This window comes from Colossoma macropomum, unplaced genomic scaffold (assembly GCF_904425465.1).
Source record: "Colossoma macropomum unplaced genomic scaffold, Colossoma_macropomum, whole genome shotgun sequence".
NCBI classification, from domain to species: domain Eukaryota; kingdom Metazoa; phylum Chordata; class Actinopteri; order Characiformes; family Serrasalmidae; genus Colossoma; species Colossoma macropomum.
In genome coordinates, this window is record NW_023494795.1 from 137,909 (window position 1) to 165,505 (window position 27,597).

Consider the following 27,597-nt stretch of genomic DNA (forward strand, 5'->3'; position numbering starts at 1 on the left):
TGCAGACTCTAGAACTGAGGCATGTTCTGCAGATTCTAGATACTTGACAAATTCTGGAGCCTGAGTAAATTCTAGAACTCCAGCAGATTCTAGAAATGTGGCATCTTCTGTAGATTCTAGATCCCCACCACATTTGGGAAAGTCAGCAAATCATGGAAGCTCAGTAAATTCTAGTACTCCTGCAGATTCTCACATCTGTGCAGATTCTAGAACTCTGACATATTCTGGAACCCCAGCAAATTTTAGAACTTCAGCAGATTAATGAAAATCGACGGAAGTTCTGGATCTCGGGCGGATTCTGTAGCCTCAGCAGATAGAACTCCAGCGGTTTCTAGAACTCCAACAGATTCTAAAACCTCTGCAGATTCTAGAACCTCAGCAGGTTCTTGAGAATCAGCAGATGTCTTTCATTTTCGCTTTGTAATACAGCAGAGTGGGACCCGACTGGTCCGGTTTAGTCACCTGGAAACTAGTGCCAAGCTGACTGCGGTACACAGCTGTTATGGCAACCATAAACGAGAAACACCTCAACTACAGCGGAGACGTTGGCGGATCAGTGGCGCGCTCTGCTCCACAAAGCCAGGCCACACCTCTGTAACGTCTGTACTCGGGTTTCAGAGACGTACCGCGACGCCTGGCTCGATAATTCTGCTTTAAAAATAAACCGTTCTGAAGCGGACAGGCCTAATGAAGCAGACCGGTCCTCAGCAGAATTTCAAATTCAGCCGTTTGGCTCTGATATGTGACGAGCACCGAGGTCAGCGCCTCCCATTAAAGGTCATCTTACTTAAAGAGGACGTATAAACACACTCAGAGTACTGACAATGGGAGCTACACACACTCAGCTTAACTAAAACACACGCACACCCTTAATTACTACTGCTACAGTAGCACCGACGCCCCCACACCATGAAATATGGCATCACGACTGTCAGCGAATGGCATCGTTTTCCAACCTGAAAAACACACTACAAGTGGACGTGTCATTTAACCGGGATCCTGGCAGGCTGCTAATATTAACTCTGGGGCAGCACCTGAGTGCAAAGGGTTAAAAAAGATGACGGCAGTTGACCATTACAACATTCTTGTGCGTGTAGTCGTCAGGCAGGAGTGCTGAGCTTCGAGTCACTCCACAACAGAAGTGTACGATGTAGAAATCACAGATTCAGCAAACTCCTGGACTTAAAGCTGAGCTTTAAAGGGAAACCTTTCAAAACGTCTGCATAATTTACTGGTTTAAATGTAAACAGAGTCTTCTGAGTTTTTATATGCAACGTTGATGATGGTAAAATAGTGATACATCTGAAAAAAATGAATTTTCTTTGGGTGCCATTTTATATGACAACACCTTGTATATATTTCTCTGCCATTAATGGATTTAAAAAAAATTTAGATCAAAATTTCAAATGTAAAACAGCGTTTCAGACATCAGGCAGTGAATTCATAACCATTTCTTATATTAACTTTCTGTGAGGGAGCTTTTAGAGGTGGACGTCTGGTTCCTATCACCACCACTGTGAACGATTCTGACTCGGTAAGTTTCTCACATCAAACCACTCTGAACGACTTTGTTTACATCTTAACCATTTAAATATGGTACGTACACTCTTAACAATGATGGTTCTTTAAGAAAGGAAAAAAGAACCCTTTGCACGATTAAAGGGTTCTTTGCATCGTTAAATGGTTCTTCAAGCTGATGGAGAATGTGTTGTATACGGTTTGATACAGAACTTTTTTGAAAATGGTTCTGTACAGCACCCAAAAAGGGTTCTTCTACTGTGACAATGTCAAGCCTGTAACAATAGAAGAACACTTTTCAAATATAGCTATATAGCACCATATACAACACATTCTCCATCAATCTGAAGAACCAGTCAACGATGCAAAGAACCATTCAATAATGCAAAGGGATTTTTGAGTATTCACGGTTCTTTACAGAATCATTTTCTTTACTAAAGAACCCTTGAAGAACCATCTTTAGTAAGTGCGTACTTTAGTTTCATACATATGACCCTGCGACTGATCCACCAAACCAGCGATTCTCAGTGCTAGTCCTACTCTAGCAAACCTGAGGAGACGCCTCGTCTAATTATCAGGCCAGTAATGATTGAATGAGTGATATAAAACTGTCCAATGGCAGCATCTCAGACTCGTCACTGTCTGAGCAGCCTGAGAAGGAAGTTTTGATGGATTAGCCACCAACCAAGTAAAACTATATGTCCAGAAGTTTGCAGTGCTTCTCCCGATATAACGGGTATTAATAGGGAGCAACAGCCTCTACTCTTCTGGGAAGGCTTTATACTTACATTGCTGTAAGGATTTGATTGCATTCATTCACAAAAGCATCATTGTTGTCAGGTACTGATATTGGAAGATCAGTTCTTGCTGCTCCACAGCCTAATGCTGGGGGGCTTTATACCCCTCTAGCCCACGTCTGGCATTGGGCATGGTGACCTTAGGATCATGTGCTGCTGCTCTAGTGTCCCACTGTATTGGTGATTATACAAACTGTACATGCACAACTGAACGCCTGTGTCAGCAATGGGTGACCTCAAAGCAGCTGAATTCAGTCATCAGAAGGGTTGTCTGGATACTTTTGGACATATAGTCAGCCATTAAAAGCATCCCTACACAGCAGAAGGACAAGCAGGCCACAGGGGGGCGCTACACTCAGGCTACAGAATGCTATATGATAAAACTGTTACAGTTAAAATTTAACGGTATGATAACCTCGTCAGAAAATAACACGGTGTCACGGTATGTCGGTACTAATATGACTGTCAGCACTTGCACATGCGTTTATTTTGACATATGACACGGGGGTTTTCACCGAACATTAGTTTTGAACACTAATGTTGAAATGTTTTTCTGTCTTGACTGGTTTGACATTTATTGAATGATGGATTGAAAAGCATGCACTGAATTCCTTTATTTAGTGCCCGTGTGAGGGTACTAAACTTACTTGTTTTGGTTTCTAGAATAAAGCAGGACGAGGCGGCACAATACTGTCATAAACGTAGAACCAGTCAGCGTATTGAGCGAGTCGAGATGGAGGAGGTTCGCAGCTAAACACTGACAAAAACAGTGGTTTAAGGGACTGTAGCTCATACATGGAAATGTATTTTAATCTGTATTTTGGAAAAGTCAGCTGCGAGACAAGCGGCCGCTTGATCATCGTGACTAACTGTGAAATCGTGAGAACCCTAGCTGACTCAACCTTGATAGAAATAAAAACACAATGCTTTAAAAAATTTAAAAAAAAAAAACAGGGTTGGCTTGGGCAGTCTGCTACCAGCTCTTACGTCGTCCGCTACCCAATTCCTGGCAACACTTTCGACCAGGTTAACGCAATCAAATTACTACCCAAGTCAAAAATAATACACAGAGGAAAAATCCTCTCAAACAAGTTAATGAATTTGTCATATTCCTATAAAATACTGCTCACTCACATAGACAACTTTCCGAACGTATGGTCATGTCCAAATCCCCATTTTCAAAAGGGCAGCCCAAACTGATCTGTATTCAGCAGGCCCAGCAGTATGTTTGTACTATTAGCAAAACATTAGTTTGTATTGGGACGTAGCCTATGGCTGTGTTTGGACGCTGATGGCATTCAGTGTGCGGTTTAGCATGAGCAAAGCTAAAAATGGCTGGTAGGAGATGAAAATACAATACAAAACAGATCTAAACGATCACAAATCAATGGGATACTGATTTCTTTCCCTTTCCCAGGCTGTCGTAATGTATTTATATAAAAAAAAAAAAACAATCTAAAATTGGCGTTTAGAGCACTACGGATATGTCCATGTGCGTGTATGTGCTCAAAATCGATACTCCGCTATTACATTTGGCTGCTCTCTGACTGCTCCGTAGGCTCTTCCATGAGCCTTCCATATGCAAGGTCATAGCATATGACTATGATTTGAGTTCAGTCTCCCCTCCACACTGTCTTTTTGTTGTTTTGTTTAACGCCTCTATCTATGCCTGGCGTGGTGCCACCTCAGTGCTGCCCTCTGCTGGCAGGCTCCTGTTGGCGGTGCCTTTAACAGAGGGGGTCGGCGGCCGGCGGGCTCAGAGTCTCTCTCTCTCTTTTCTGTGTGAGGTCTGCACTGCAGCCTGCTCTGGCTCCGACTCCGTCTGAAGCCTGGGGCTCAGTTAAAGCCCAGCCCGGCGCCCTTAGGCCTCTGCGTGGCCCGCAGCGGCTCGGTGATGCCCCGGCCCTCAGGGCCCAGACCCATTCCTGGAGACCAGCCCATACTCTGCAGCATCCGGCTCCCCACGTTTGACTCCGGGATGGGAGACGCTCCCTCACCTACCACTCCTGAGAGAGAGAGAGAGAGAAAGAAACAGAGAGTATGAGTAACAGGTTTCTTATGACCTGTTAAAAAGCCCTAGGGGTTCTTCACTGACTCATTAAAACAAGATTAATCAGTTTGAAAGTTCAAACATTTCACTGACGATTACTGCATGCTGTTATCAGAGGGGGGCCTTCAGAGAAGGTCTAATATTTCCTGGGAACTAAAAATGTGTCTCTTTCTGACTTATTCTATAGAATCATCACGCTTTTGCATTTAATCTCTGAGTATTGTAGTAATACTTGTATTTCACTGAAATGCCCAACAGTAAATTGTCCAATCAGGATTTTTTTTTAGATACAACAGATACAGCCAAGCTAAGATACAGCAAACACACATACGTTTGTGTCTCATCTAAAATGGCCAGAAAAAAGGCTGTTTTCTAACTCACTATTAAAACCAGCATAAAGGCGTTATCAGAAATGTGCATAAAAATTGTTTCTTTGTCAGAACTTTGACATTCATGGTCTAAACTAAAGCTGTAAGAGTGATTAACTATTATTAAACATAACCAACTATTTACCGGTATATTTTTAAATGTTCTGTAATGTATAACTGTTATTTGTCTGTGGTGCAGGTGGTTCTTGACATCACAACGTAACATACAGTCCAACATGAGAGTAAGAGAGAGACAGAAAAGAGAGAGAAGGATAATCTGTATTAGGCTGTAAAGCTCATTGATTCTCTTAATGCAGCTAATGGATTGAAATGGAGTACAGCACGTCAAATCTTCACAGATTAAACTTTTATCTCCTCCAACTCTCACCACACCCCTTATCCCCCTATTTAAACAAAGATTTACACAATGTTTATATCGAAAACAGGAAGTATGTGCTGCTTCCATTAGCAATTGAGGACACTGCTAATGCACTGTCCTGATCTTTAGGAGTCTTGAGGATAGTAAACAGCTGGCGTTACAGGCATTACTCAGCGATAACTTACGTAGAGACACTGGGCCTCATTCACTAAGACTTTGTTCACACAGCAGGTAAAAGTGGCCCAAATCTGACCTCTTTCTTCATATGTGACACAGATGTGTGTCTGTGTGTCAGTGTGAACAGATAAACACACTGAATCTCACATTTTCAATTCCGATTTGAGATGCTTTAATATGTGGTACTGAAATCCGATACGTATCCGATCTGTATCAATGCAAGTCTGAACAGCCAGATCAGAATTCATGCGACTTTTATGTCAGTCCAACTCGACATTTGTCATAATTTCGTGCTGCTGAGACTCAAACATTTAGGCTGATGTTCCTGTACCAAAAAATTAGAAGAGACTTATCGCAGCTGCTCCGTGTTGAGATTTTGAAAGAAATGTCCGAACGCGGCCGCAGGAGAACGAGGCTGCAGCGTCAAAGAACAGTTAAAAGTCTGAAAGCAGAGTTTAAAGAATCCGAGGACGCGAACCAAAGAAGTGACCGCGCCCTTTTTATGGCTCTAACACATTCTGGGTGATGAGCCCAGCTGTCAGTCAGTGAAGCTTCATGATGGCTCCTGTGATACTGGTGAAGATGAAGCTGATCCTCTGGGAGCGACTGGCGTTCGTTGGCAGGTGTGATTGTTTTCCTCTGGATGAGCCACTAAAGCAACATGAAACCCTGTTCTTCGGTGCATGTGGGTCGGTTTAGGAGCTGATCTGTTCAGACTGATGTCGCATACAGATCACATTTAAAAGATAATGTGAACAGCCAACGATTTGGTGAGACAGTCAGATTTGGGCCACGTTTACCTGCTGAGAAAAGATCTCTTCTTAAAACCCACTTACGCAGTTTTTACAAACATTCTGATATTCACCACTGTTTTCTTATTTGGCTACGCATGCTTGAGAGCACAAAGGTGCGAACGATTCTGCACTTTAAGAACACGTCATGAATCTGACTTAGACCTTTCTGAAGAACACATTTAAGAAAAAAAACTTTGGCGAATGAGGCCCAACGTCTAAAATGGACTGTAAAAATCACTTAACTCACGCCTGACCGATACCATCATTATGAGGCTAACACCGACATCAAGCTAAACATCTATAAAGTCTAATAACCGATGATATCAAGAGACTCATTATCTTTTGTGGAAACCACTGAAAATGACCAAAACTACAGTAAAGTGGGCGAGGAGGGGGAGGGGCTTATGACACACACACACTCACGCACAAACGACTGGGCTTTTAATAAGTCGAATATAAATTCTAGGGGCTGTGATTTTTTAGGGGTTTATTTCTGTTAGAGGGCTGCGTGGCTAAATCTAATCTGTGTAGCTTATAAACTGAAAAAACACTTCGAACGCCAACACTTTTTTTAAATATTAACTTATTCTATATATTAGGCACATTGTATATATTATACAAGACACATACTCGGGCACATATCTTTACACCCCTAATATATAGAAGGTGTTAATAATATCATTATTAAATGCCTGTCAGTTATCAACTGTCACACTTTCTAAATTCAAATAGCAAAATTTCACAGCCTTAAATAACAAATATTGTAGCATAGGAGGCGGAGCTACCCAGAATTCTTTCATTGTTTTGGTGTCTGTTTGAGCGCCTCTGGTTAAATAACGTTTTACTGATTTTCTAAGTACAGATCCTCTAAGCACACTCATGCAGGACATTTTCTGCTAATTTAAGTGCACAATTCTTATTTATTTGCAGAGTTTAACATGTTGGGATTACGTGCCACAACTTGTGCACAGACCACACTTTGTTTTATTATATTTCTATATTTATATTAGTTTAATGTATTCAATTCAGCAGATAAAGAATAACTGTGCATTAAAACATGCATGGACTGCCGAGCTTTTGCAGACCAAAGCCGTCCTGGAGACAAAGACTAGCATTTTGCTCAAATGCATCCCTACAAATTGAAGGTGGTTGGTTTGTCTGTCGACAATTTCCAATACATGTTTAAGGTTCTATACTATGTTTTATTTAACACATGAAAAATGCAAGAATAATCTTCAATCTACCAAATACAAACACAGATCTTCTGCACTGCTTTTGAAAAAGCTAATCATAAAGCAAAGCTAAAAGAATTAGTTTCTCTGTGGTTCTTAATATCATAATCAAACACAACATTACCAACCAGCCCAGCCGACCCTGCACTACTGCCTCCGCTATCTGTACTTTCTTTTAATGGCAAGAAGCAACGTTAGATGGGAATCTCAGTCACTATAAAACCAACTGATCCACAACAAGATTCACTGCCAAATATTTTCAATCATCAGCAATCGTTGTTGCAGTCCTACAATCCAACCAAAAGAACACCAGGCACTGTAAGAGGGGGCTTCATACTGGCCACATAAGCCTGACTTTGGGGGAAATTCACAACGATGGGGCAGATGAAGACGACGTAACGTTACCCATCTAAATCGTTTTACTGTAATATGAAGTTTATCAGCAGCATTACAGCCCTGCAGTGTCTTCACACTCGTTTTATTTGTTTCAGATAACCTAGGGAACAGAGCACTGCTCCTCAGACCAGAAGCAGCATGCTCCCCTTGCCAGTTCTTAGGAGGAAATCTCTCTGGGCACTAGTGACACTAATCAGCGGTGGAAAGAAAGTACTCTGCTACTTAAGAAGCTTTTTTGAGGATGCGTGCTTGAGCAGACTCTTTTTTTGAGCTTTGAAAGCTAAATCTCTTTACGCAGCTTGCTGCATTTCAGGAATGGAAGGCAGTAACACCCCACGACCAGTGAAACCACTCATTTCAATTAAAATTCATTTGTAGAGCGTAGGGCTGGGACAAATTTACAACATTGTCGATTAAAATTCACTGAAAAAAATTTCCAAATGATGGTGATAAAATGGTGATTAATGCCTTAAACTGAAGAGGACAGCAGCTCACTTACAATGGTGTATCCCTGTGAGCAGATGACAATGACAAGGTTTAAGGCTTTGTTCACACAGCTGGTGGTGGTCATCTTCACCAGCATCACAGGAGCCATCATGAAGCTTCACTGACTGACAGCTGGGCTCATCACCCAGAATGTGTTCCAGCTCAGCGCAAAAAGTGCAGTCGCTTCTTTGGTTTGTGTTCTCTGATTCTTTAGACTTTGCTTTCGACTTTTAACTGTTCTTTGACGCTGCAGCCTCGTTCAGCCATTTCTTTTGAAATCTCCTCGAACACTGAGGGTTTTCACAATTTTTTGGTACAGAAACATCAGCCTAAATGTTTGAGGTCTCAGCAGCGTGAAATTATGATGAACGTTGAGCTGGACTGACATAAAAATGGCATGAATTCCGATCTGGCTGTTGAGACTGTGTCGCATTGCTGCATATCGGATATGTATCAGATTTCAGTACCACATATTAAAGCATCTTAAATCGGAATTATATGTCAGATTCAGTGTGTTTATCTGTTCACACTGACACACATCTGTGTGCATGCAGGTCAGGTTGGGAGCATGACCTGTTCAGACTAACGTCGCATACACGTCACATTTAAAAGACATTGTGAACAGCCTAAAAAATCAGATTTGGTGAGAAAATCAGATGTGGGCCACTTTGGCTTCGTTCACATTACCAGGTTGAAGTGACACAAATCTGATTTTTTGCCCTAATGTGACTGCCCTGATGTTTTCAGAGCTGTGTGGACACACAAATCTGATCTTTTCAAATCCGACCCGAGCCACTTTCATGTGTGGTCCTAGATTGGACACGTATCCGATCACGGCCATGCAACCCTAATGTGACGCTCAGATCGGAATTCTTTTTTTCCACTGCGCCATCGTTCAGCATTACCATGGCAACAGCACCAAACAGAAGTTAAAGCCTGTTAACGGTGGAAAAGCAGCTCATCTCACCTTTTTCTCCTTCGTCTCGCTCTAATAATGAAGCTGAGATCTGATCGGAGTTAATTATCTTCTCAGCGAAGCTCGTTCTGCTCGTTAGTTTGTTTAAATAGAAATGTGAGGAAAACAAATTTGGTAACTTTTCCGCCAGTTTAAGTGGGACCAGGAGTTCAGGGGGAAACTGTATAAGGATCACAGCCTATTTTATCGACCTTGTTGAGGAACGTTTTTCTCTTCCAAAGTAAGGAGAGCAATTTTAGCCATCTTTCACCTCTAGTTACGTTCGTGCAGAGCAGCGAAGCCAGAAATTTTGCCCCAAATATGGCAGCCACAATAGAAAGATCACCTGACTGAAAGCCTAGGATAACACTAATCTGCATAGTTATTATTACCTCACTTATTTCTAGCTTAATTGCTTATTACCTACTGTAACTCAAATTTATGAGTGTAAACACGGCGTGGTGGTGATTTAGCTCTTTGTGAACAGAACCAAGAGCTAAATCACATTTTATTATTACAGCTTTTCACACTGAAGTTGATTAATTCGATTATTAGGTGATTCACATGAACAACTGAATATCAAAATATCCGCTTTTTTACCACGACCATCGTCACAAAGCAGCTTAACAGAAATCCGGGTCAAAGCCCCAAGCGTGCGAGCCAAGAGAGACAGCAGCAAGAAAAACTCTCTAAGAGCAAGAGGAAGAAACCCTGAGAGGAACCAAGACTTAGAGGGGAACCCATCCTCCTCCTTACTAAAAAAAGCTGCAGCACGAAAGGGTTTAAAGAGGGAAAAAAACACATCATTAATCATGTAAGTGACTGACGATCTGCGCCAAATCAAAACCAATCCAACCTCCTGCTGTAAGAAGATTCCCTAATGAAGTCACTTCAGTCACAACACGCTGGCCTCCAGCAGTTTTGATGTCTGAGCCCTATTAAACAAAGGCCTTTCACCTGTCTGGCCCACGTGAGCACCTCAGATCCAAGTGTTATTAAAGAGAAGCCGATCCGACAACTACGTCAGATGCTGATTCTCAGGCTTCTCTGCGATAAAAACCTGTTTGAGTGCTTCTCCATTCAAACAGATGGAAAAAAAGGGTGGCGCTATATGTTCACGATTAATGCATATACAACAATCACACATTCAGGATAACATGTAACACCTCAAATAATAAATAGTACATTTCTGGTAGCACTTCAGCATAGGTGGTCATTATAATGCCCTTATAAAGCCCTTATCAAGGCACTAGATTGTAATTAACTGGCTGCTTATTACTACATTATTAAGCAACAACTATTGTAAATTAAACACCTTTCTAGAGCATCTTTATTTGTATATTTAACATCATTATCTTTTTTATGCTACAATTTAGGTGACCATAAATGGGCCTTTATTAAGCCAATAACTGCTAATTAACTGGATACTTATTACAAATTAACTGGTTGGTGATTACTATGACATAGAATGGACAAAAGTCCTCTGAAAAATACCTTATTTACCTCAGTTATGGTTTAATAATGTAGTAATTAATACCCAGTTAACTGCCAACTACTGGCGTGGTAAGGTTTAATAAAGGATTATCAACAGCATATACTGCCCCCTATACATTGTAACAATGTGTAAAAAAAAAAAACAACCTATTAATCAAAATCAACTCGCAGCAAATGATTTATTGCTATTATTTTAGTAGCACTTGCCTCATTTATGCACAATCAATACGCTACATTAGAAAAATGTTATTAATCTTTTTTTTATTATATTATCCATCATATAAAAACATGAAATCCTCAAATTTTCATTATATAATAAAGCAGGCAACTTTAAAGCTACACTGATGCTTTATGAGTGGGATTTTTCACTGATACCAAAAAATTCACGAAACCTTAACATCAGACGATTTTATCAGCCAACTGATATATCGGCCGGGCTGAACTGAAAATTACAAATATTCACTCTCTTCAGTGCTTAAGAGGCTCCAAACTTAACCAAAAAAATGTCTCAGACAGCAGGCAGCATTTTAATAACCATTTCATGTAGTAACTTTCTGTGAGGGAGCTTTTAGAGGTGGACATCTGGTTCCTATCACCACCACTGTGAACAGTTCTGATTCTCTATAATGAAGCATTTCACATCAAACCACACTGAATGACTCTTTACATCTTGACCATTTAATTATGCAGAAACATATTGGAATCTTAGAAAGACGATTCATGTTTTGTAATAGTTCAGTGACGCTGACAGCCCTGTACACATTTACGCAGCTCAGCCCTGTAATGTGAATGCAGCCGCTCTGTCTCTCAATCCAACCTACGTTAATCCGTCTCTTCCTTTCTGTTGCCTCTACTCTTAAACTTCAAATCCATTTCTTAGAAAACACAACTCTGACCTGCTGAACTCTGACCCTCCAGCATCTCTAACCCACAACCCTCTGCACTGCGGAGATCCGCAGTGGTAAAATGCTTTACATCATCCTCTGGCCCAGGACCCGGGCAGGAAGTCACATGTTCTAATCAGGCAATAGGATCAACAGTGATCTGTCATCGATGGCCAGGCATGCCAATCGGTTCATGTGACCACACGCTGGTGCAGAAGTAGTGTTTACCCATAACAACAACCACACACCATACCCTGAGGGGACTCTGTGATGCTGTAAGTAGAGCCTTAAGTGGACAGGTAGAACCTATACAGGAGCCTAGCGCTTACACAACATCACCAACAGCAGCGCTGCTGTTTAGCACGCAAAGATGGTGTGATAGCTTCTCTGAAAAACAAACCTCAGAGGCTAAGAGACACGGGGGAGTGAACGTTTTTAGAGGTGTAATGGTTTCTGGGCCACAGTTTGGCTTCTGTCGTGGTTCAACTTTGAAAAACTAGCTTTGAAGCATCACATAACACATTACACACAAGTTTAAGATGTGCAAATACAAACCAGACGTCTTTTTAAACAGAGAGTAAAATAAATTACTTTTTAAAGTTCCACCTTCATCTTCCTCAAGCTCATCTTCAACTCAGAAATGTTCTTAGACATAATATACCCAACTTTCAGCCTCAGCCTCATGCAGAAACCACCAGACTCTAAACGTTAGGCCCAATTCCATTTCTTATTTTTACCCCTACCCCTCGTTTTTGAGTGTCTCCTTGCCCCTTAGAGTTATAGTGGCAGTGGTTGAAATCTTTCCTACTAAATGGGACCCTCAAATAAAAAGAGCATCACTTCACTAACAGCTACTAGCGCTGCTCTGTAGGCGACCCTGCCAGTCTGCAGTGACAGCAGAGGAGGGTAAAGTTCAGCTCCTCACTGCTGGGCTTTAGTTACATTTAGGGCATCGTATGCCTTCAAAGAGGGGGGCAATTATTTATTATCGTCCACCCCTAATTCTTCAGTTATATGAAGCTGAAGTCAGATATTCACCAGCTTCTTGTTCAAACTGGACTATTTAAGATGGAACTTGAATTTTCGCTATCTAGCTACCAAGAGATCAGCATACTAATAGCGATTTTTATGCTTGTTATGAAGAAAAGGACCAAAATACATTAAAACAACATAAAACTAAGATAATACAGTGGTTATTGTAATTTGTAATGGAGAAAATTCTCACATTTGTGGGTTTCTTTGGCCTCTTGTTCAGTTCCGTTTTTCTTTTTTCCTCATAACCCTCTAAAGTGTGCCTCTGAAAAACCTCTGTTTGGAGGGCCACGCAGCCCAAACACTTCATCCAACCCCTCTATCTCAATAACAATCAGGACACCCTACCCCTAGACATGAACATGCAAAATGGAGAGCTAATGGCTAACTGGTAGGGGTGAGGGGTGGAATGGGATTGGGCCTTAGTCTCTCAATTTGTATATTCTCAAGCTACCCTGTAGCATCCTCCGAAAAGAATTTAAATAAGATCTATCCCTCAGTCTCTAAACTACGCGAAAGGTGTAAGGCATTTGATGGAACCTTGGATCATACATTTTAGTTCTGCCCCAAAATTTTCTTTTTGGGCTGATATACTTATATAAATCGGTTTTCCAAAGTGAACAATACTTACCATATAGTCAAGAACAGACATAGTAGTTATACCGTTCATTTTTGTGACGTTTTCTAAATAAATCTACATAAGTTCCTCTTTTACAAATTGTTGCAGAGCAAAAATAAACTAACATCAGCAAGCAGAACAAAACATCCACTGTATATAAAAATATGTAAACAAAATGTAAACAAAGACACAGAGTATTCGACCTATTCTCTTTGTTATTGCTTGAGCACCGCCAGAAGGGGAGGGGTTCATACAGTAGGATATCCTGAATAATGCACAGAGACACAGAGATATAATATAGAGAGAAATAGTTCATGGTTTAAATGTATCGCACTATTTTTTATTGATTTTATTTTACATTTATTTTGATCTCTTGACGTACGAGTGACACAAGTAACACAAATCTTATTAACGTCTTATTTTCCAGGGTATATTTTGGTTTGTCCTTCTGAATTTACATGACCACATCGTAAGGCAAATAATTCAGTAACTGCATGAAATAAATGTAAATTTTTATTTAATTTTATTTTTTTGGTAAAAGCTCCCCTCAAATTAACAGTTTTATGATCACACATATTGCTATATGCTTACAATTTACTGCTGAAAACCAAAAGTCTTAGACGCTCTTTTTGTATTATTTTATAAAAATAATGTTTACAGAGCTGATCACTGAAGAGACGCCATCTGTTTATAGTTTATAGCCCAGATTTGTGGAAAAATGGGTCGACTTTCAGTAGAAAAATTGTGAGTTCAGCTTCTTTTCTTATAAGGGTTTAAAATTACATCACTTTGACTGGAAAGAGGACAGTTACAGCTCTCATATGACACCCAGCTTTTGAATGTAGCTTATGAAATATGATAGATAAGAAGAATATGATGAAGTGCATTTTGGAACCACTGGTGGTCTCAAGGAGTCCAAGAGGTTAAGTCAATAACTGTAATGTGATTAGAAGAATTTAAACTGGAATACCCTGCACTAATCGGTTACAGGAAAAAGTAATCACATTACTGTGTTACTCTAATGTAGGCGATACATTATAAGGGTGTGTTTGTTACCTGTGGATGAGGGGGCACCCATAGGGGCAGCCTTGCGTCTTCTCTTCACGTCCCCCGTACACAACGAGCCGAGGTGACCGCTGGTCTGCCTGTTAATAGACAGACAAACACACAGAGAAGTTCACAGAGTAGGCTTGTGCAGTATACTTTTGCCCAGTCACACCCAGAAGCTATCGGCAATTGATGATAGCAGATAGTATAGTGTTGGGGTGGCGGTGGGCAGGAATTAGTTATGCAGTGTTTCCATACATTGGCTACACTCAGACAGTCCCTCGAGGTATATTTACAGCCCTCCAAGTATGTTTTATCCCAATTTAACAGTTTCCAAAACATTCTGTATTGTGTCTCATGTTACGCAATTAAAAAAAAACATGCTACAAAATTACAAAACAATAACATTTCTTTCTTTACCATAAACTTTACAAGCCTTATTTGAACAACAATCAAGGAAAAATACTGAAATGACTTTGAAGTTCTGTGTATATTTGAATAACAACACATTCCACTATGCTCCCACATTCAGACAGCTACACACGCAGACGGGTGAGTGCCCTCAGACTTATAGGGCACACCTGTAGAGGAAACTATTCAGAGCTCTCAGGGTGAAGATTCAGGTGGTTACCTGCTAGCAGTCTTTAACGAGCAGCTCCTCCGGTGGCCTCGGTCCGCTCTGGAATCCCAATGGCACTGCACACACGTAACACACACACACAGAAAGCACTTATAAACACACTAGACACACAGAACCAGTTACATATCCACTGTGCCCAAACCACACGGACAGTCTTAAACACAGGCACTACTCCTGCACTTATACACTGAACAACTACTGCCAAAACCAGAGGACAAAACTGCGTTGATGTTCTATTTTATTTACATGGGGATGATGTACACATTTCAAGCAGGTCAACTGAACACAGCATGTTTTGAAGTGTATGTAAGATACGATGAATGTGCACAAACACACAGGTTAAAAATACACCCTAAACACCAATCATACGCACAACAGCTACAAACCCTTAAACCGGTACTATTCCTGAGCGACAGGGTGGTGTAATCGGATATCAGCACAGACTGACGATGTTTCAAAGGTGATAATCATCATCATCAGAAAGCTGACAGAGAACTACATAATTTAAATAGCCTGTTAATCAATATTAAATTGTATACATACATATATGTACGTGTTTGTGTTTATTCCTTTTTACTGTTAGTGCATTCTTACTAGGGATTAATGAGCAAATAGAGCAAATTTTCCCCCCCAGTGTTTCCACTATAGCATAAATCTGTCAAAATTTCTCTATAATTTAATGGCTGAAATCTAAACAGTCATTCTAAAGGTGCATTATAGAGAACCTCAGATTTCCTTACAGTGGTGGTGATGGGAACCAGGGGTCGCCATGACTACAACACAGATATAGACATTTTATTTACTATCCAGAACCACCAGTGAACCTACACGAGTCTTCTGAGTTTATATGGAATGTTGATGATGGGAAAATAGTAAATTAGAAAAAATAAGTTTTCTTTGGGGACTATTTTGCCTCACAACACCCTGCATGTATCCCTCCCCCATGGTGTTTGAACACCAAACCACCCTAAATGACCACTTAATTCATCAGTGTATATGCACTTTAGTCATAAAGCCGTACACTTGAGGAACATCAGTACATATTGGCTTTTCATGAAACAGAGAGGAAAGGTAAATAATCTTTGGGCCTCTTTACGTACGAAAAAAACTAATCCTGTTCAAACAGTCTTTACTAAAACAGTACATTATGATCAGACATTACAAGCAGACTTCCCTCTCACTCTCTCTCACACCCTCACTCACACACCTCACTCACTCTCCCTCACACACCTCACTCACTCACTCTCACACCTCACGCACTCACTCTCACACCTCACACGCACTCACACACCTCACTCACTCTCACACCTCACTCACTCTCTCACGCACTCACTCACTCTCACACCTCACTCACTCTCACTCACACACCTCACTCACTCTCACTCCCACACCTCACTCTCACTCCCACACCTCACTCCCACACCTCACTCTCACTCACACACCTCACTTTCACTCCCACACCTCACGCACTCTCACACCTCACGCACTCTCACACCTCACGCACTCTCTCTCTCTCACACACACACACCTCGCTCACACACCTCGCTCACTCTCACACCTCGCTCACTCTCACACCTCACACCTCACTCACTCTCACACCTCACTCACCCTCACCCTCACACACCTCACTCACTCTCACACCCTCGCTCACTCTCACACCTCGCTCACTCTCACACCTCGCTCACTCTCACTCACACACACCTCGCTCACTCTCACTCACACACACCTCGCTCACTCTCACTCACACACACCTCGCTCACTCTCACACACCTCGCTCACTCTCACTCTCACACCTCACGCACTCTCACACCTCACGCACTCTCACACCTCACGCACTCTCTCTCTCTCTCACACACTCACACACCTCACTCACACACCTCACGCACTCTCACTCACGCACTCTCTCACGCACTCTCTCATGCACTCTCTCATGCACTCTCTCATGCACTCTCTCTCTCTCACACCTCACTCTCACACCTCACTCACACTCACACCTCACTCACACACCTCACTCACACTCACTCACTCACACACCTCACTCACTCTCACACCTCACTCACACACACCTCGCTCACTCTCACTCACACACACCTCGCTCACTCTCACTCACACACACCTCGCTCACTCACTCTCACTCACGGTGCGTTATTCGACTGACCTGTTCACGTCTGGATCCAGGACTGAACCACGGGCTACAGAGCAAAAGATAAACATCAAAATGAGACCAGGTTGTTTATTATTGACAGTCTGCTGTCTATAAGCAAAAGGGAAAATAGCACCTACGATCTCCAGACATACTGTACACACAAGAGGTTATGTTGATTTATTGATATCAACAAAATTGCTGCTGATAAAACACTAAGTGGCTTGTTTTATACTGTAATGATCTAAACGCTCCAAAATGAGAAGCAGCTTTTCAGTGGTTCTGTTCTCTTAGGTGGGGCATTCAGGTGGATACATTTTTAAAAAATCTCCTATTATCACACATGGAAAATGGAGAGCTTAATTTCCAAACATTTTCATTTATTTTATTGTAAAATGCAAGATTTCGGTTAATTTGTCACTGGTGTTGCCCCTTAATGAGGCATTCTTTTTGTCATAAATTTATTTATTTTTTTATTTGCTTTTAATATGACTGCATTTATTGAAGAAAATCAATTTGAAATCATATTACCAAAGCTCTATACACACATGCACTAAAAAAATACAAAAAGACACATTTTTTCATATAGTTTAACATATCTCCACATACTATTTTGTAAAAAATATATATAAAAATTTAATTATTGTATGATAAACATGGAAATTGAACTTCTGAGATAAAAAAAAATCAGTGCCAAAATTAATTACTCTAACATTTCAAGTAAGATACACTTAATACAGTCTTATCATTATAAATGATACCGACAGTGACAACTGTTTAGTATTTTAGGAGCTGTAAAAATAAGATTAAAAAATTACAAATAATTAAATGCTAATTAATAAAAACCAACAAAGAATTCTTTGATGCTCCACCCCCAGTGGTTTAATTTCTATATTAATTATGACAGTGAGTTTCTGTTGTTTATCTGAGGTTAACAAATTTGACAATCGTATCATTTTTGCCTATATTAAAAAATATGTATTTATCTGAATATTTAGTCCCTTAAAAACTGTATCGGTGACACAGAAATTCAGTTGGGAGCTAGTTAGTTTCCGACTCCCAATTGTATATATTGTATACACTGCACTTTCAAGTACAATGAGGGTGTAAAGAAACATCGTACTCATGAGCATGAGGGTCCTGCGACAATCTGGGCAGCCTCTCCGAACATCCAGCTACTTGAGAAGCGCTCTGGAAGAGGATATGAATGAACACAGAACAGCAGTGAGTGAAGTGTTTTAGTGTAAATACTTGAAGTGTAACAACAAAGCCTTGTTGCAGTGTGACGGATTTAGGACCATAAACACCAAACATATATATATAGACATATACATACACACCTGAGCCTGCTGCAGAGAGGCCTGTCGAGCCAGCCTGGCCTGAAACCCTGAAAACAGAACCCATACGGAGTTAAGCAAGTTCAGAGTTTAGTCATTCTGATCAGTTCAGTGCAAAGTTCTGATCAGTTCAATCACAAATCTGCCATCTAGAGGACGTGCGTGGGAACTGCAGTGTAGCCATGACCAGATGTAGATAGGTATAAAAAAATTGTACTGGTCACTTGATCCACCAAGGCAATTCATCCTGTAGCCAAAATTTAAAATCTGTGGCCAGAATTATGTTTATCGTCCATACAGTTGTGCGTGAAAGTCTGAACTAGGGCTGGGCAATAGGACAATATTACTGCAGTGCTGTATGTGAAATGTTGAATACAAATCACTGATTTCACAGTTTTTTCACTGTGTTTGTTCCAACTTACCAGATGCCAGAAAACTTCTCGAAGTATTGAGATACTACATTTTTGCCATATTGCCCACGTTGAGTTTGACACACCCCTGGTCAAATTACTGTTAATTTTCCTGTTTGTTTTTTTTTAATTTCACGTTTTGTTAATTATTCTTTAAATGAAAATGAGTTAACACATCCTGTACAGGGAACACACTTAAATCTGACATTTTTCTAGTGCACAATTTTTATTTATTTGCTAAATTTAACATATTGGAAAAACATGAAATGTAAAATATGCCTCAGTCCATATTTTATTTTTTGCCAATATGTTTAGCTCAGCAAATAAACAGTAATTGTGCTTTAAAATGTACAGAAGTGTGTTCTTTGAAGAGGATGTGTTAACTCTACACATTAGCTCTCGGCAAAATCTCATTTAATGCAATAAATTCTGCGTATGACCAAACAGGCTGTGGATCTCGTGCAGGAGACTCAATGATCAACAATTTAACTGTGCAGAAAATGACAAATGTGCAGAATTCCCCTTTAACCAGATAAACCAACAGATAAAACTAAAAATTCTGCTTTATGAGATGAAAAAAAGGGACGGTCTGGTCAAAGCGCAGTGAGCAGCCCTGTACGTGTGCACCCACCTCGCTGTGCTCCCTGTGACATGAGTGGAAAGGCCCCAGTGAGAATGCTGTTGAACACTGGGTCGTTAAGGTCCAGCTCGTCAGATTCCCTATCCCACCACGGCACCACGCCCGCTATTCCACAAGCCCCGCCCGACTCGCCCTCGTAGAACCAATCACTCTGCTCGTCATCGCCTTAGCAACAGCAAAAAACATAAACAAAAGAGGAACGTTAGCTTATGATGTATCAGACTCACCTGACAAAGAACACAGCTTTGATTTTTCACATTTTTAAAAGCTTATGATACTTTTTAAAAGCTACTGAAATGGCTTTAATATCACATGACTATGTTATCTGTTTTAGTGTGCTCTATGGAAAGGGGTCCATAGGGGACCATCTTTAAAGGTACTAAACTGTCACTGGGGCAGTGCCCCTCTCATCACTGGGGTGGAACCCTCAAGGGTACACCTCAGTACCTTTAGTCAGAGAACATAACTGAACCATAATCCACTGAAATGATATGTTCTAAGCTGTACTGACTCCACACACCCCGTCTCGTCTCCAGGCTTTTATGTTACTGTTCTGTTTTAAAACATTCAGTTATGAAAAGGTACAAATACAAACTTTTCACCTGGAAGAACTTATTTAAGGTTCACAATCAGACCTTAAAACCACTGTTGGAGCTTTAGGGGAACATTTACACTGTTTGTACCTTGATGAACGAAACATGTACCTGCAGAGAACCTTCATTTCTAATGGTGTATGAACTATATACAATGTAACACAAAGAACAAAAAGATCAAATAAAAAACTAGTTTAACTCGTTACCTTGCCTTCCTTCATCATTGGTGTACAGACCTCCATCACTGCTGTTACTCACACTGCTGGTTTCACTGTAAACACATACACAAAGATGTTAAAGTTAGGTTTCATCATAAACACGACTGCTTACTACTGACTAACCCAGCAGCAAGGAAACAATACAGATGGGTAAAAAGATTACATAAATATAATTTATTTAACTGGCAGAAAAGAGAAATAGTTTGCCAAAAAAGTCAGTCACTTGATTATGTATTTTCTATGTACTATAAATAAATATTTTATATGTATTTTAAATATCTATATACAAAATACATGTATATCCCTATGTGAGTATGTCATACAGTGTCAGAAACCACAATCAAGTCTGCTCTAGATTACATAAAGGGGAATTCCACCAACCTTGCAAAATTTCTGCATAATTAAATGGTTACAGATATAAACTCATTCAGAGTGGTTCGATTTCCAGAGAAACTTACAGAGTCAGAACTGTTCACAGTGGTGGTGATAGGAACCAGACGTCCACGTCTAAAAGCTCCCTCACAGAAAGGAATTATATGAAATGGTTATGAAAACACTGCCTGATGTCTGAGACACTGTTTAACATAAGCTTAGAATAAGATTTTGACCTAAAATGGTTTTTTTTTTTGGATCCACTAATAGTGGAGCGGTATATGTAGGTGTTGTGAGGCAAAATAGTTCACCACTATTTCACCATCATCAACATTCCATATTTAAACTGAGAAGACTCGTGTTGGTTCACTGGTGGTTCTGGATAGTAAATAAAATGGCTATATCTGTGTTGTAGTCATGGCGACCCCTGGTTCTATCACCACCACTGTAAAGACATCTGAGTCTCCACAATGAACCACTGGTGGAACTCCCAGACGGTTTGAGGGACATTTGTGATGATATAGGGATGGTCACTGCTGGGGTACAGGCTTCCATAACTCCTCAGCTCCATTAGATTTACGGGCCAAACTAGCGATTTAAACATACCTCAACAGCCCTTTCAATCCCAGACAGCAGAAAAAAGGAGGAAGAAGAGTAAAGACAGGAAAGACCAAACACTAACCACCTGTCACTCATGTCCTCATCTGATCCCTTGTGCTCCTCAAACTCCATTTTGTCTTTTCCGGATTGGCCCGCCTCCTCACTCTCCACGACCACGCCCTCGTCTGTAGCGTCCAGCGCCAGCCGGGGTGCGGCCAGTTTCCTCTTCTTCACTCTGCCCTTGCTTGCCTCGTTTCCTTTTCCTTCTTCCGCAAGAACAGCCTCTCTATTAGGACTGCACCACACGGACAAAACAGGAGTATTGTGATATTATATATACTGTTTAGGGGTGCATCGATTCTGATACTAGTACCCAATACTGTATTTATTTACTCATAAAAAATTCACTGATGCCAACATCCGATACCAATCGATACCTGATATGTGTCATAAGCCTAGCGTACGCTACTGCACTAATGAAAACACACATATTGTGCAGACAGTTTTTAAACCCACACAATCACAAGCTCTTCCCCAATACAGGTGGAGACACGTAGGGTAACAAAACGGAGGCGAAATAGTTGACGTTTGCTACCTTATATAGTGACTACTCTGTTTAACTGAATAGAATTGTGAGGTTCAAACATTAATAGGGTGACTTTTTTGTAAAATGGTCTTGTACAATAGGCTGTAATTTATAGAAAAGAATTACATTTTAAATTGCAGTCGCGGTATTAGTTAGAAAATTTAGATATTTTCCCCAAATCATTCAGCTTTTTACACAGACCAACAATTCAGTGTCACGTGACAAAAACAATCGTATTTGCGAGTATGTTATGTTCTACTTTGCTACTCTAAATAAGTGCATAAATGTGAGCGTGTTGCCAAGGACACATTCAGAACTTGGCTGAAAAGGCAGAAATGGCACAGCTTTATCGCTAGCTAGGCTAACAACTAACAGTAAACATGATACAAAAGGCACGTCACTATCCTCGTCTTTACTCTGAACTATAAATAGACAGTTATGCTTGATTAAACAACTACATTTGAACTTAGAAATTTGTCAGTAAAAACAATTCAACAGCCGCCTTAAATCTTATTTTTCTTTGCAACACACCTGTGCCAGGTATTCACTGTTCTTAATGGACTGGTTCAGCAAATATTTGGACCACAAGCACTGATTTGAGAAACAAGTCTACATGCTAATGGCTATTAAAATTGAAATATGTAAAAGTCTCACGCCAACAACTTGAAAATCTCACTCCAGTCATCTCACCAAACTTGGCAACCCCAGCCCAATACAACAATAACAATTAAACAACATATCACGTGGTCTTACTCTCTACTGCCGCTGCTGCCACCTGGCGGTTTGGGAACAGGTGGGGCCAGCATGGCGGTGACCTCTAGTGGCGGATCCACAGCCATGCGCTTCACTTTCCTCCTCCTGCGCAAGCTCCTGGTTCCGAGTCCGTCGACCGACTCCTCGTGCCACAGCGGCCGCTTGGCCCTGCCAGAGTCGTGGGTGCGGCGTTTGGCGCCCAGCTGCTCGTCGGAGTCGCTGTTGTTGTTGTCGCGGGCGTGAGCGGCCCCCGCTGCAGCGGAGGACGAGGATCTGTAGTCCTTGTGCTCCTCCGGGCTGGACTCGGATCCCTCGCTCAGATGGCAGGTGTCCCAGGGCGGGTGAGGATTGTCGGAACGGCGCTTTCGCCCGCGGCGTTTGCGCGCCTGCCGCTTCAGCAGGCAGCCCACAGCCAGGGCGTGGTCCCCTCCATCTCCGAACCCACCGCGGGCCTGCTCCGAACTCTCCTCCAGCGCTGACACCAGATCATGGACTAGCTCGTCCATCGTCCGGCGAAAGTGCCTGAGCAAACGACACAATGGAGAAAAGGAAGGGTGTGAAGATTATATAGTCATGCACTGATAAGGAAACTGTGGGCCAAAGACCATATCTGATATTTTTCATAGGCATATCTGCACAATAATATAATAATAAATAAAAAAAAATAAACAATACTGAAATTGTAAGCGGATCCACCTGGACTACCAATACAGGGAAATTTAACACTTATTTGTAGCAGAATAAAAGTGCAACAAACTTAATGATAGATTTTTATCTATTATTACAGATTTTTTTTAGCTAAAAGACCTGCAATGTGACAATATTTATCGTTAGCGTGAAAAATTACATCACGTCACAATATGTTCTTTCAGAACATATAGTGGATATCGTCAGTAGTTAAATACTTCACAACCACATGTTTGATTGAAAAGAGAGCAAGATTAGTCCTGTTTTACTGGATTTACTGCAACACAGTAAGTCAACAGTCGTTGACACACTGTTAGAAATAAAGGCTCTGTTCAGGTACATCTTTCGTTCATCAAGGTACAAACAGTGTAAACGTTCCCTCAAAGGTACTACAGTGGTTTTAAGGTCTGATTGTGAACCTTAAATAAAAAGAAAAGTTTGTATTTGTAGCTTTTCATAACCGAATGATTTAAAACAGAACAGTAAAATAAAAGCCTGGAGACGAGACGGGGTGTGTGGAGTCAGTACAGCTTAGAACATATCATTTCAGTGGATTATGGTTCAGTTATGTTCCCTGACTGAAGGTACTGAGATGGACCCTTGAGGAACCACCCCAGTGACAGTTTTGTTCCTTTTTTTCTGAGTGTAGTATTTTTTCGTAAAAGGTGCCGAATTGTTTGTTGTAGCTTATCAGATCACGTATCGCGAAAACCTCTTGAAGTATCACGATATTTTGTCATTTTGTTTCTTTTAAAAGTGATGAGACAATTTGGATATCTTTGTGCATCCCTAGTATTATAATATTAACATGAACTATACAAGTATTTTAAAAACCATGTTTGTATATAAAGAGGAAGAACTGCACTAAATATCCAGAAACCTCCAGACAGCCTTTTCTAATGAGTCAATTCAGCTTCATTAACATCATCCACTGCATGCATAGCCGTTCTACTGCGTGCACAGCTCATAACAGAAAGGGATGCTGTGGAGCAGCTGCACATGAACCTAAGGTCACCATGGTCATTGCTAAGCATGGACTAGAGGGGTATAAAGCCCCTCAGCATTGGGCTGTGGAGCAGTGGATCTGTGTTCTCTGGAGTGATGGAGCTCCATCCAATACCTTTGGGATGAGTTGGAGTGATTCAGAAATGACCATTAAATTACCCTTACAAAGCGTTTTATGTATGGTTTAAAATACATAAACAGTTACTAATTAGGTTATAAACAACTTAAAAATCATTAATAAACAGTTGAAGAAATGGGCGAACGTGACCCGTTACATCTGATGAAAATACTAGACGAAGCTGACAGGGTTAACACTGACTGATGGAGAGGACAATAACAAGTTCTTAGGTTTAACTGTTTGGATGATTCTGGGCTCCACTTACTATATAGGTGCACTTTGTAGTTCTACAGTTACAGACTGTAGTCCATCTGTTTCTCTTCACTCAGTGGTCAGGACCCCCATGGACCCTCACAGAGCAGGTACTATTTGGGTGGTGGGTCATTCTCAGCACTGCAGTAACAGTGACGTGGTGGGGGTGTGTTAGTGTGTTGCGCTGGTCTGAGTGGATCAGACACAGCAGTGCTGCTGGAGTTTTTAAACACCTCAGTGTCGCTGCTGGACTGAGAATAGTCCACCAACCAAACATATCCAGCCAACAGCGTCCTGTGGGCAGCGTCCGGTGACCACCGATGAAGGACTAGAGGATGACCAACACAAACTGTGCAGCAGCAGATGAGCTATCGTCTCTGACTTTACATCTACAAGGTGGACCGACAAGGTAGGAGTGTCCAATAGGGTGGACAGTGAGTGGACACAGTGTTTAAAAACTCCAGCAGCACTGCTGTGTCTGATCCACTTGTACCAGCACAACACACACTAACACACCACCACCACGTCAGTGTTACTGCAGTGCTGAGAATGATCCTCAACCCAAATAGTACCTGCTCTGTGAGGGTCCATGGGGGTCCTGACCACTGAGTGAAGAGAAACAGATGGACTACAGTCTGTAACTGTAGAACTACAAAGTGCACCTATATAGTAAGTGGAGCTGATAAAATGGACAATGAGCGTAGAAACAACATTATGCCCAGCTCTTTATGCCTGATCGGTGTGTATCAAAAATGTAATATCATGATACTTTAAGAAATTTGTAGAATAAACATTTATAGGATTTATATGTTGTCTGGCATCTGATAAGCTAAATTTTCCACATTTATTAAAAATACTATCAAAAACTATGAATACAATGATTTGTGTTCATCATTTCACACACTGTGCTGCACTAAATCCAACTGAATCGTGCTCTCTTTGTTGTTAAATATGCTGTTGGGAAGTGTTTTTTTAAAGGGGAATTCCACCTATTTTTCCAAAATTCGACATAATTAAATTGTCAAGATGTTCTTTCAGAGTGGTTTGGTGTGAAATGCTCCACTCTAGAGAAACAATTCTGAAACAGAGTCAGAGTTGTTCACAGCGGTGGTGATAGGAACCAGAGGTCCACCTCTAAAAGCTCCCTCACAGAAAGTTATTACATGTAATGGTTATGAATTCACTGCCTCAAACTTCTTGTTAACCTATTTATTTTAATCCATTCATGGTGGAGAGGTACACATAGGGCGCTGTAAGGCAAAACAGTCCTCAATGAAAACTTATATTTACAGATTTATCACTATTTTACCATCATCCACATTCCATATAAAAGCTCAGAAGACTCGTGTAGGATCACTGGTGGTTTTGGATAGTTAAATAAAATGTCTATATTTGTGTTGTAGTCACGGTGACCCCTGGTTTCTATCACCACCACTGTAAAGAAATCTGAACCGTTTCACACCAAACCACTCTGAATGAATTTGTTTACCTCTCAAGGGCTGAAAAATTGGTGGAATTCCCCTTACTGACTATATCTACGACAAGAAAAGCATGCTGTGACATTAATCACGATAATACTGAGCCCCGCTGGTGTTACCTGACTTGGTAAGGCATGGGAATGAGATGATTAAGTTGCGGCCACGACTTAGTAAAGCATGGGAACGAGATCCTAATGCGTGGCCACGGCTTAGTAAGCCGTGATCCCGTTCCCACGCCTTACTAAGTCGTGGCCATGCATTAGGATCTCGTTCCCACGCGTTAATAAGGCATGGTCACGCATTATTTTTATTTATACAGGATGTCATCATCAGGGCTCCGTACGATACCCATAAATATCGTCACCTGTGAGTTAAAGCAGATTAAAGAGACGGTTAAACAGACACAGAGACGGTTGAGAAGAAAGTGGCAGAGAGAGACGATATATAAGCACGAACATGTTCTCGGAAACGCCTTTGAGGGATTTTAAATAGACTTAAAACCTAAATGTGGCTTGTAATCGTGGCTTTATAGCGACCAAAGCTCCCTGAAAACGAAGTTAAGAGGAGTTAGCCACAGCTAACTGGAGTCAACAATGGCTGGAGCCTTTTAATGCTAAGCTAAACAGCTGACATTGCGCCGAACTGAAGGCGGGAACGCGACAAATACGGTCTCTATCGACACGAAACAGCGAGTAAAAGCGGGACAGACGGTGAAATTTAAAAAGGAGACAGCAAAACAACAAAATGGAGACGGACTGAGGACCAAACAGCAGCTCAGCTCGGCTCGGCTCAGCCGGCTTCCACTCACCGCCGACACAAACGCAGCGGCTACAGAACTCACCAGCTGGTTCCCGCTTTACCGAAGTTCTTTATATCAGCTGCACGGAACATTAACCCCACCCTACAACACCATTAACATCTTATGGGGAAAGAAAAATATTAAAAAACCAAAGGGGTGGACGGGCTGGGACAAGGAGGCCACCATAGTGGCTCGCATTAAAACAGAGGAAACAAGTTAAAAGTCCCGTTTCCAGCCAGTCGCCGGGTGTGGCCAAGGTTTACAAAATAAAAGTCCGATTCCGCTAGAAAAATAATTGCGCACTTAAATACTAATGCGCTGAACCTCTTATGATCGTGGGTATATTTTGGTTTGTCCATCTGAATTTACATGACCAAATCGTAAGGCAAATTATTCAGTAACTGCATTAATTTTTTTTTATTAAAGTTTTTTATTTTATTTATTCATTTATTTTTTGTAAAAGTTCCCCTCAAATTAACAGAACGTGTGTTTTATGATCACTCATAGTGCTATATGCTTAGAATTTACTGCTGAAAGCCAAAAATCTTAGACGCTCTTTGAATTTTTTTTTATAAAAAAGCAGATCACTGAAGAGACGCCATCTGTTTATAGTTTATAGCCCAGATTTGTGGAAAAATGGGTCGACTTTCAGTAGTTCAGCTTCTTTTATTATACGGGTTTAAAATTACATCACCCATTTATTTGACTGGAAAGAAGACAGTTACAGCTCTCATACGA

The 27,597-nt window shown here is 41.0% G+C and overlaps 1 protein-coding gene across 2 annotated transcripts; it reads right to left on the reverse strand.

Annotated features, from left to right (window-relative positions):
- Positions 1–1,830: 1,830 nt before the first annotated feature.
- On the reverse strand, positions 1,831–27,082 carry gpatch2 (G patch domain containing 2). Of its 2 annotated transcripts, none has more exons than XM_036581095.1 (11): positions 26,902–27,082; positions 22,521–23,042; positions 21,264–21,476; positions 20,198–20,262; positions 19,390–19,563; positions 18,352–18,398; positions 18,135–18,202; positions 17,027–17,060; positions 14,860–14,924; positions 14,238–14,326; positions 1,831–4,321 (listed from the first exon to the last, which is right to left on the reverse strand). In XM_036581095.1, the coding sequence occupies exons 1-11, from the start codon at positions 26,949–26,951 to the stop codon at positions 4,152–4,154; spliced, it is 1,497 nt and encodes a 498-aa protein (XP_036436988.1). In that variant the 5' UTR covers positions 26,952–27,082; the 3' UTR covers positions 1,831–4,151. The 2 variants fall into 2 exon arrangements, with proteins under 2 accessions (XP_036436988.1, XP_036436989.1); XM_036581096.1 differs by having other exon boundaries at positions 21,267–21,476; positions 26,902–27,081.
- Between the last annotated feature and the right edge of the window lie 515 nt (positions 27,083–27,597).